This window comes from Petaurus breviceps, unplaced genomic scaffold (genome assembly GCF_028583685.1).
Source record: "Petaurus breviceps papuanus isolate PSGF00001 unplaced genomic scaffold, PetGlider_PUasm1.0 90701, whole genome shotgun sequence".
In the NCBI taxonomy this organism is placed as follows: domain Eukaryota; kingdom Metazoa; phylum Chordata; class Mammalia; order Diprotodontia; family Petauridae; genus Petaurus; species Petaurus breviceps.
In genome coordinates this window covers 8,506,136-8,517,782 of record NW_027187316.1, presented here as the reverse complement: position 1 = coordinate 8,517,782, position 11,647 = coordinate 8,506,136, and the positions used below count along the sequence as shown (strand labels likewise).

General features: G+C 49.4%; 1 protein-coding gene across 1 annotated transcript; it reads right to left on the bottom strand.

Annotated features, from left to right (window-relative positions):
* Positions 1-206: 206 nt before the first annotated feature.
* GTPBP2 (GTP binding protein 2) lies at positions 207-10,767 on the bottom strand. The gene is made up of 12 exons (XM_069065884.1): positions 10,526-10,767; positions 7,276-7,302; positions 6,787-6,971; positions 6,276-6,384; positions 5,886-6,083; positions 5,504-5,678; positions 4,702-4,921; positions 4,096-4,231; positions 3,888-3,946; positions 2,999-3,170; positions 1,745-1,909; positions 207-1,514 (listed from the first exon to the last, which is right to left on the bottom strand). Exons 1-12 carry the CDS (start codon positions 10,739-10,741, stop codon positions 1,338-1,340), a joined length of 1,839 nt encoding a protein of 612 aa, XP_068921985.1. The 5' UTR covers positions 10,742-10,767; the 3' UTR covers positions 207-1,337.
* Positions 10,768-11,647: the final 880 nt, after the last annotated feature.

Sequence of the window (11,647 nt, the reverse complement as noted above, 5' to 3'; positions counted from 1 at the left end):
TTGGGCTAGCCCACCTAATTATACTATCTACAACAGCTGTTAGGCCTATTGGGCAAAGAGGACCCCCCCCCAAGAACCCTGAGTTCTAGCCTGCTCAGAATGCATCAAAGTTGGGGTTATAACTCTCCCCTTCTTTTTTCTGGGAAAGAACTGATTCCCCCTAGAGGCGATCCATGACCTAATCATCAACACAGCTTATTCAATAAAACATATTTATTCTGTACAATATATATATATATATACATATGTATATGTGTATATATATAGAGAGATGCAGAGAAACTTCAAACAACAAATGATCCCTGAGCCCATGGGAACCCAGGACATCAACAATGAGGAAGAAGGAAGTCCCTTTGCTAGAGCAGGGGACATGAACAACCCTCCATTTCTTTGGGGGAGGGGGAAGGTTACCTGCAACAATGGGCAGGATAGAATCACTGCAAACGAAAAGAATAATGGGTGATGGGCTGCTTGGAAGCAGGAAGGGTAAAGGTTGACAGAGGAGCCGGAACTCCCAGTACCCAGTCACCCATTTTTATAAAGCAAAACATGTCCGATCCATAACAAAACAAAACAAAAAACAGAACAATAAATCTGCAGAGGGATAGAGTGGACAAGACCATGACTGACATGCAGCTGACCCTTAGTATGTCAAGCCCTGGACCAGCCTGATCAATAGCACCTGTGGGGCTTGTTGGGGGATGAGGATGGAGTGATGGAGGTCCCTAAAATAGGGAACAAGAGGAAGTTGGGGATGGACATTAGATCCTGGCACTGAATGTGAGCAGTAAAATACACTGCCCACGTGCCACGCCTTACCCTTTGGATCTTAGGCCCCAGGCTGACATGGGGACATGTCTTTTGCCCAGTCAGATAGAACTGGCCTCTGCTGGAAATTTATATAGCCCCGAGGACTAGAAAATGGGCTCCTTCCTGAGAATCACCCCAAGCTGCAACTGTTTCCAAGAAGCCCAGATCATACTTGGAGATTAGCCTCAGTCCAAAATTACTGAAAGGGTATGGCTGAAAGTGGCCAAAGTAGCCTCTTCCAAGGCCCAGCAGAAGGGCCATTGTTTGGCCAGAGTTGGAGGAGCCAAGCCTGGGGCACGGCCCTAAACCAATACCCTGAGTTTTCCTGACTTCTCTCACAGGACTTTCCTTCCTCCAGCCACATCAAGTTGGGCACCATTGCAGAGGTGCTGGGAGAGGCAACTGGCAGGAAATGGCCCCCTCCCCCAGGCTATTAACACACAGAGCTGCCGCTCGGGGCAGCATGGTCTGAAGTCACCTTGTATATTGTAGGGACAGCAATGAAGATGCCCCTGGCCTGGGGTAGTTCAGAAGCCCAATCTGGCCTGGGCCTCTCCTGCTGCAATAGCCTGCACGTCGGTGACATGGCCGATGCCTTTGGTGACACCCTCTCGGAACAGCAACTTGGCACCCACCTTGAGGTACTCTGGGTGTTTCAGGAAGCGGAAGCGCACTACTGCCTTCTCCCCAGTCCGCAGCTTGTCCTACAGCAGATATGCAGTCACTTGTGCTGGCCCGCTGATCATGGCCTACCTCGAGAGCTATGGGGCCTGTCAGCTGTCCTCACAGTAAGCAGTACTTGGACTCTACCCACCTCATGGGAGCATCTGTCCACTCTGGGAAATGCTTTTACAAACTCAGGGCATTCCCTTCCTTTCTAAGGTAGAAATGAATTTCCCCCTAAGGAATCAGAGAATAACTGGGTGCCACCCACCTTGGCATGGATCTTCTCCACTATAGCTGTCTGACGCACATTGCCCACGTGCACAGTCACCTGGAAGCCACGTCGGAAGGTGGTGGCATGGAACAGTAGGACAATCTCTGCCTCGAACACTGAGCAGATAGTGGGGTTCATCTCGGGGCTCACCATCACCATGCCCTGTGGAAGCAGAGGTCATCCAGGCCCAGGTGGGACAGACCCCAAATTGTGTCCTCCCACTTTTCACCATCAAAGCCCTTGCATATTTTCCCTTCCCTAAGGCTCAACTCGAGATTTTAGAAGACCTTACTGCTTAAAACTCACCTGCTATAGGAAGCCTTCCTATCTCCTCACTGTTCGAATCGCTTCTTTACTCTGCATTTATATTGCAATAATAGGACACTCAGTTTGCACTATATTACTTGACATTTGTTGAGATCTTTTTTCTCTCCAATTCATCCTTCACACTAGGTTAATCTGTTAGATTTGGTCATGTCCTTTCTCTGTTCACAAATATTTTGTGGGTCCCTACTGCTTCTTCCTGGAATTAGAAGTTCTCCAGAATTTGGCCCCACCCAGCCTTTCCAGCTTTATTCCACAGCACTTTCTTCCATGTTCTCTATGATCTAGTCACCCAGATTTCTCTCTGCTCCCTGAATGCTGCCACCTGTGCTTCTGCTAACAATATTCCCTATGTCTAGAGGGTCCTTTTATCCTATTTTTCTACCCACCCTTTAAAAAGTGAAATCAAATGCCATTTCCTCCAGTCTTTCCTAATCCTGAGTGATAACAACCTTTCCCCATAAGACCTCACATGTTTTGTACCTCATTTATAATGTAATATTTTATATTATTCTTATTTGAGTTTGTATCTTAGTCCCCAATGGACAATGAGCCCCATATAAGGTTCTCTATGGGAGCATGTCTTATTAAATTCTGTATCACTCCCACACAGTTCCTAGCACAATGTTCTATACATGATAAATGCTTAACACATGTTTGCTAGGTATACATATTGATTATTAGTGTTCCTGAACTCTTTGCATTTGTGGAGGACACTATGAACTTTCACCGTGGCATTCAGAAGGGCAGGAACTGTTTCTTTTGTTCCTCTCTGCAGTAAGGGATAAGAATAGGCTCTACACATAAGCTATCGCTGAACATCACTGCCTTTGAAAGCATTTCCCCAAGAGTCCTATCACTGTCTACCCATAAAGTTTTTCTCTTGGTTCCCTTTCTATATTCCTCTTACCTTATCACTCAACTCACCTTTCGAAGAAGAGCACGGTCAAAATCACCAAGGGCCAGTGTGGCAGCCTGGCCTGCTCGAAGTACTCGGCAGGCTGACCGATTGCGCTGGATGCTGCACACCTTCAGCTCCAGGAAGCGTCCATCATCTGTGGGACCTACCACCAGCTGGTCCCCTTCACGGCAGATCCCACTGTAGTCCAGATCGGGAATTGTACAGGGTCAGCCTGGGCCCCTTGCCTACTTCCCAAGAGGTTCTGGGCCACTCCCTCCCCATTTAAACTTCTTCTATAGCAGTGCCTCTTTTCCTGGGAGAAGGGACTGGGAATAATTAGAAAGAGCTTTTGATTCAAAGCTGGGGAGCTGCCCTTTCCTGGCTCAGAGCTCAAACTCTGAGGAAAGAATCTATGGGAAAAATCCATCCCAAAGCTTGGAGAATGCCACATTGACTAAAGCATTACTATATTTCTTGATCAAGAATTTGCTAAAACATTAATAGTGTGGACCCTGCATGGCCCTATCATCCTCTAGACCTGTTACCTCTGATTCCAAGACAGATCCCAGAAATGAACTCCCATCTTCCCTTTTTTAGTTAAGACCAGTTAGGTGGAACTTGGATACTTTCCCAGGGCCCAAACACCCACACCTCACCCCAGTGGTCCAGGAGAATAATTATCCTAAGGTGTGATTCCCAGAAGATAGGAATGCTGTTCCTTCCCACATATAGCATCAGGCTGGTTGTCTCCAGCACTTCTGACAATGAAGGCATAGACTCTTGAAGCCAGTAAGTTCCTTTGGTTGGGGTCTGCTCAGCTTCACAGTAGGGAGGTGGGGATTTACCTCCTTTGAAGCCTGATGCCATCATGTGGAGGGAACCCTCTAACAAAATCTCCCCCAACAAGGGAGTCACCTGGAAAGTGTCCCTCCAACAACAGTCCCCACCTCTGGCACCGTGTAGATTTCATCCACCTGAGACCAAAGAGGACACCATCAGTGGGTGGCCAAGGAGGCCCAGGAGGTTCCTAGGCCTCTAGGTAGACCTTGAGGGTCAGCTTCAAGGCAAGTGGCTCAAACCAAACTTATCCCAGCTCCCTGCCCTGCCCCAGCCCATCTCCTACCTGAAACTCAGTCAGCTGCTGCATGAGTTCTTCCTGTTCTTTGCTATTGGTGAGTGGTGGCAAGATATTGAGAAAGACTTTGAGCAGATCCAGGCTTTCCCCAGACACACTAGACAATGTGAAGATGGGGGTGACACTGTAGGGAAAGATATGGAATGGTCAGTCAAGGCAGGTCCCTAAGTAAAGAGTATCTGTGAGATTTCATAGCTTCAAGATCCTACTAATAAAGAAGCTAAGGTTTTAGGATTTCCCCCTGCTGTCATCTTAGCTCCATATTTAGAACCTCTGTGATGGTTCTTTGAAAATCAGGGAAGAAGCATGGCATCTAAAGCCTAGGAATAGAAAGCATGTAAGAAGATGTCTAAGTACAGACATTAATTCATCCCCTATGGTCCTGGACCTGGTCAGTGTAGCTTGGTATTGGCCTTGGGAGTACTGGTATATTAGAATGGGGATGACTTGTGGTAGTACACCTATTTGAAGAACTTGTAGGTTGAAGCAGAATGGTCTCTCCACTGGCAGAGAGATTAGGGGTGAGAAAATGGAAGGAAGGGGAGAGATAATGCTTCTGGTTATCTTCTGTTCTGAAAAGGGGGGTGGACTTACTTGGGTGACTGGGCAAACTGCTGGGCAGCAGTAACAGCATCATCATCAGAAGTGACCAACAAGGGAAGTTTGTGGCAGCCAGGCTGCTTAAGGACCCTTTCCAGCTGGCGCACTGTCCTTTCCACTGTGGCCTTTGAGCATAGGTCCACCTTGCTGACAACAATGAAGAATGGCACTTTCAGGGCTAGGGCCAGTCCCAAATGCTCCCGTGTGGTACCCGCTGCAACAAAGAAGCCAGGGGTAGGGAGAATTAGAAAAAGGAGAAAAGGAAATGAGAGAACCAGAGGGGAAGGAAAGGAATAAGCATTCATTATAGTACCTACTATGTGCCAAACACTATAGTAAGTGCTCTATAAATACTATCTTATTTGATCCTCACAACAACCCTATGAGGCAGGTACTGTTATTATCCCCATTTTACAATTGAGGAAATTGAGGGAAAGGATAAGTGATTTGCCCAGGATCATACAGTTAGGACGTATCTAAAACTGAGTTTGAACTTGGGTCTTCCTTGACTCTAGGAAACAGGATTATAAACTTAAGAGCTGGAAGGGACCTTAGAGGCTACTGAGTATGATTCCCTCATTTACAAGATGGAACTGAAGCACAGAGAAGTTAAGTGACTTGCCCAAGGTCATATAGCGAGTAAATGCCTGAGGCTGGATTTGCACTCAGGTCTTCCTTATTCCAAGTCCAGCCCTCTGTTGCCTATGTCCTTACCTGCCTCCGTCTGAACCTAGCCTCTGAAGAGACCTGGGGTAAGAGGAAATTTGAAAGCCAAGTTGCCCCTGAAAATACTCACCAATGCCAGTGTTTGCACTGACTAGAAGCAGGGCACAGTCAGGACAGTAGGAGGTCAAGCCAAAGATGGTAGTGCGTAGGTACTTGTGGTGTCCTGCCAGGTCAATGAAGGTGATCATCTTGGAGCTGCTCTCACAGATCTGCTCTGCTGTCCTGGAGTCGCTGTAGTTCACCACCTGGACCAGCCCTCTTATTAGCACCTGCTGCTAGCTCACCCTGACCCTTCCTCCTATTTAGAGCTGAGCTGCATGGACCTGATCCAAACACCATTTAGTCTGAAAGACCATCTCTTCTAGCCACCTTAAAGACTGTCAAATTGTTCTACTGCCTCCCAGTCCTTCCCCAGAATCTGGTCCCATCATGCTTCCTCTCTTTCTTCATACCTCTCCCCTGCTGTTAAAGCCAAGGATCTCAAAGCTGATGCTGGAAGTACGACCAGATTGAATCTCATGTAGGTGACGGAAAAGATTGAGCCGGGCCCTGCCCCGCCCATTGTCCAGTTCCCCTTGAGTCAGCACCCCCAGGAGAGTTGATTTCCCAGAGTCCACATTGCCCAGGACAGCCACACGAAGGTCCAAGAACTGTGAAGAAATCAACTCAAGGTCAGGGGTCCTCTCTCTCCTGCCTCAATTTTGGGGACAGGGCAACAAAGAAGGAGTGAGCCACCCCAAGAAACTTGGGCCAGGGGAGATGATCCCGGGACAGGGGCAAGGACACATGTATGTTTATGTGTGTGCATGGGGGGAAGGCGTATGCTAGGGGACAGGCTTTACCTGCTGGTTGTCAGGGACCTTGCGCACCAACACCTCAGTGATCTTTCGAGGAACATCGCTATCGTAATCCACCTCTCGCTCCCGGAGAACTGTGATGTCTGCCCCCACCCTGTGCACAGTAAGGTCAGTCCCCTGCTCCCAGTCCAGTACACATCACCATCCCAGCCTGACTTAGTGCCACCTGCCTTTCTTCGCCTCTCTAGCCTGGATCAGCCAGGTGCTTGCTTCTTCCATACCTCTACTCCACTCACAGCTCTCTTCCTCTTCTCATTTCCCATCCATAACCATGGCCTCCCCTACCTCTTCAAAGGCCTAAAGCAAGGGCCACATGTCTAGGTCCCCTGAAACAGGTCCCAGAACCTCAATCTCTCCCCACCTCTGGCACTGAACCTTAGCCAAAAGAGAGGAGTAGGGAAGCCCAACCATGATCCCCTGGGGAGAGGACAAAGCAGGGAAGTACTATCAGAAAAAAGTACAGAGGGAATAAAGGAGAGTGGTAAAGGGGACATACTTCTCAGCCATCCGGTGCAGGGTCTTGAGGGATGCCCGCATCTCCTCATCAGCCAGCCCTACTAATAGCCCATTGTCCTCCACCCCAATCTGATAGACAGCCTCGCCCCGGCCTTCCTGGAGCCGCCATTTCATCTGTGTCACCAGGTGCTCAAATCGGTATTGGGATGGGTTTACCAGCTTCAACTAAGAAACAGAGGTACAAAGGTGAAGTCACACATAAACCCTCATTTTCCCTAAGAAGGACCAGGGACATCTAATTCCCAATTGCCCTAAGAAGGACCAAAGACATCTATCTCCCTATAGATTAATGAGAATAATCTGTCTACCACCTAGCCCTACTTCCACCCTGGGAATGAATCCAGTCCCTTCTAAGACAATCTTTACCAGTCCCATTCCTCTAAAGAGCTAAGGATAAAGGAGAAACTTGGGGATGGAAACCCACACAGGTCAGGGGCAATCCTGATTCCCCTACTCACCCAAGACTCACCTTGTATTCAATGTTTCCATCCTCAGCCTGTAAAGAAACATAAGACCGGGCAGTCACTGCACACTGCCCTAACCCCTCCCCACTTTCTCCTGGACTCCAGCCTAGTCTCCAAGTTATTCTCTTCAAACAGCAGGAGGCCCAGAATGCAGCATCTTGCCAAGGCAGAAGGCATCTGAGAGACCAGGGTAACTCCTTCATCCAGCCCCAATTTGGCCCCTCCAGTGGGGAAAGCTGCCCTGCTAGGCCCTAAGGAGTAATCCAATGAGCCAAGGACAGAGCACAGGAGTTCTTCTCTCCTTTCAGTCATTACTCTCCACCAGAAAAGATGTTAAACTGATGTCCCCAGAGGTCAGAGCCTCCTCTACCCTCAGGCTGATCTAACCATCTCTCTCCTTGTCAGCACTTCCTGCTCCACCCCCTTGACTGATGTCATGGGGAGTAAGAGGCTGTAAGAGCTTCTATGTCAGGGCCAGAAGATGAGCTTTATACTGTGCACTCAGAATACAGAAGTCCAAACTAAGAAGGGTCAGGTTAGGAGTGGTCTAAGTAAGGGCCATGAATTGAGGTTGAGAGAGACAAAAGTATTTGAAAGCCTAGAGACCCTTGAGCAGTGCTAGAGGAATTTGGGAAATGTACCAAGTTAGCATATGTCCTAAAAGACCTAATGCTATCCAAAGATCTCTTTCTCATTCCTCTGAGGGAAGGAGAGACAGGAAAGAGTGTTCTATCTTCTTGGAAATTTCTTTTTGTAGGGTCTTCACACCTCTCCCAGATTCCACACTGCACTCACTGCATCTTCACCCAGAGGCTTTGATGAACAAGACTCAGTTTCCTTCCAGTCTCTTACTCCTTTAATCTATTTATTTATTTTAAAATATTAAATAAATAAGTGCTTACTATGTGTACCCAACCATTCTTAGAGCTAGCCCAGGAATTCAGGGGCTTAGTCCCCACCTATTCAGTAATCATTAACCTTCATTCCCCAGATTTCTACTTCTACCCTTGTGGTCTGTATTTCCCAATTAGTTTTCCTCATCATTTAGCAAGCAGCACTTACTGAATTCGTGACAAGAAGTAGTAGGTATTGAGACAAAGCTAGAAGGATAAAAGTTGCAAAAAGGCACATGTAGGCTTGATGCCAGGGAAAACTTTTTAACAATCAGAACTGCCCAGAGGTGGAATGGACGGCCTCAAGAGGAGATGGACTCCCTCCCTTGGAAGTCTTCTAGCAGAAGTTGAATGATTATGGGGATTCCTTTAAGGTTTGGTGTGAATAAGATGGTCACTGAGGTCCCTTCTAATTCTCAAGTTCTGTGATTCTGGAAAAGACCTTTCCCCTTCTGACATCACCTAGTACTTTGATTTACATCTCTTTAATTATAATGTCCTATTGAATATTACACTTTTCTATGTATGTCTTATATTTCCCACTAAAGTAAGTTTCATTAAAAGTACCTGGAGTCAGTAAGTTCTAGGTTCAAATCCCATCTCTGATATTTATTAGCTGTGTGACCACAGGCAAACAACTTAGCCTCTGAGCCTCAGTCTCTTCATCTGCAGAAGGAATAATGAAACCTCACAGAGATCTGAGGCTAAAATGAGAACGTACAGAGTTCTCTGAAAACTTTCAAGTGCTATGCAATTGTCAGCTAGAATTATAATCTCCTTCAGGACCCAGCACACAATAAGGACCTAATGAATGTTTACTGAATTGGATTCAGACCTTTCCCTCCAGGTTATATTATATCCTTGTAGTCCCTGATGAGGAAGAGATCTAGGGGTTTTCAATCTTTCAGATCCAGAGTCTTCTTCACCTCAAAGTACCAAATATCTCCAACAAAAAGCAGAGGGGTCGTTAACACCTCCTCCTTTGTAATCAATTCTTTCAGGCAATGGAGAACTGGAGAAACTTGGGGCATACATATGCTTCTCCTCTGGGGTTCTCTTTCTTTCCCCCAAGACAGAGGGAAAAGGTGTTCTTTATGCCCCTCTCCCCAGGATCATTTAACTCATTTTGCAAATGAGTATGTGCTGAGAAGGGGGAAAGTACCCCTCTGATTCTCCTATTGGTCTCTTCCCCAAAAGGTAGGTATGAGACTTTCCAGATATTTGTTTTCTGTCTCTCCCTAATCTCCTCAACCCTCAGGATTATACAGAAGGGGATGTGAGCATATTCTTCCTCCTGCCCAGGTTTCCTCTCTTCTTGGGTGTGAGGCAGGTATAGGATTTGGGGGAATGTTCTTTCTGTCTTTTTTCAGCTCTACTCCATGGGGCAAGTTCAGGATTTGGACAGAGGGTTCTTTGACCAAAGTCCCAAAACTCAGGGGTGTTGTTTGTTTTTCCAAAAGCCCTGTTCCTAATGAAACATTGGCCCCTCCCCTGACATTCCCACATAGCACATATATAGGATAGAAGGGGGAAAGTGTTTGTTCTGCTCTTCCTCAACCATCCCTCATGGGATAGGGACAGGCAGATAGAATGGAAGGCATGTTATTTTGTTTCTCACGTCCTTCCCCCAACAGGTACAAGATAGGATGGGGGTGGAGGGATAGGGTATACCCTCTACCCCTTCCCGAGACTCCAACCTAATTCATAGGATAAGAGAAGATTCAGGATTGAGGGAATTCTCTTTGCCTCTCCTGGAGTTGCCCCCTAATGGAGCTGAAGGTGCTCTCTCTACTCCTCTCCACCCACAGGTGGGTGGAGGTACAGGATGAGGGATTTCCTATCTGCCCCTCTCCTTACTCACTCCTCCATGGGACAAGTGAAGGTTCAGGATAAGGGGTTTTCTTTTTGCCCTTCCCCATGGCACTAGGCTCTGATCCTCCAGGATGCCCCTCACAGAACAAGTACTGTATGGGAGGTGTGCTCTCTACTCCTCCCTAGACACTCCCCCCATGGGGCAGGTACACCAGGTGGGCTCTCTGACCCTTCAGGATACCCCCGTGGGGCAGGTGCAGAAAGGGGGGAAACTGTGCTTACTGACCCTCTGGAGTCCCACTACGGGGCAGATACAGGAGGCGGGTGCTGTGCTCTTACCCTAGGGGCTGTGTTTTCTGACACTCTAGGACCCCCAATGGGCGGGTACGAGTAGGGAGTGGGGGCTCTGCGCTCTGACCCTCCAGGACCTTCCATAGGACAGGTACAGGAGCGGGGACTGAGCTCTCTGTCCCTCGGGGTCACCCCACGGGGCAGGCAGAGACAGGGAGGGAGGGTGCCCTCCGCGCCCCACCCCAGGTCCCCTCCTCACCTCCGGTGGCAGATACGGAGGGTTGTTGGCTTTGCCCCCTCGGTTCCTTCCGCTCTTCTTCTTCCCCTTCGGGGCCCCGCCGCCGCTGCTGCCGCTGCCGCCTCTTGTCTTAAGGCCGCTGCCGCCGCTGCCGCCGACCGCGCCACCGCTACCGCCGGCAGGACCTCCGGCGGGCCGGCAGCAGCCGCCGAACAGCTCGGACACCCGCGAGTCCATCCGCCGCTGCCCCCCCCGCCCCCCCCCCCCCCCCCCCCCCCCCCCGCCCCCCCCGCCCCTACCCCTCCCCCCCGCCGCCACGGCCGCCTAGTCCGAGCCTCCGCTGCCGCCACCGCGTAGGGCCGAGCCTGAGGGGAGCGGGGCGGAGCCCTGCTCAGGCCCCGCCCCTGGCACTCTCCCCCCCCACCCCCTTCGGGCGCGTCAGAAAAACAGCCGCGGAGCACCACGGGATACGAAGTCCCCAACGCCACTGTCACCCACTGTAAAGAACATGCTGCCATCCTACAACTCCCGGTGGGCACCGTGGCGCGAGACCCCGGGGACGAGACAGAGTTTGTCCCTGGGCGCAGAGCCCCAAGGGAATTGTAGTCTCACCTCGGCTATCCCCGGCACCAAGAGACTTTTTTCGTTAACCTTCTAAAGGAAGGGCGTCCCAATAAATTACTAAACTGGCTCTGTCCATGTACATACTCACGCACACAAGACACACTTCTGAGTGGGCTGGTGCGGGGTTCAGCTATCCGGGTCCCGCTTTAAGCGTGGAAGTAAGGGTAGAGGGAAGGAACGGGGGATTTACATAAAAAAAATGAGGGTCGTGCTACTGGGTTCTCAGAGACAACTGGGATTTCGGGACTTCAGGGTCCCTGAGCCAGCCCTGGACGGTATTACGACTAGGAGCCGGGACCCCGTGGTCTGAGGATCTCAGAGATACGAGAATTTGAAGCATCTAATCTGCTTGTCCGCAGCCCAATCTGCCTCAGTTTCTCCTTTGTGCCTCCGTCACAATCATGCCATCGGGGTGAGTCAAGGAGCCCAGGGCTTGTGGGCGTGTGGGAGAACGTGGTTAGGTTAATTATGACTGCTATTGTTGTGAAGGCTTTGCCGTCTTTACATAGTAGCCACTCA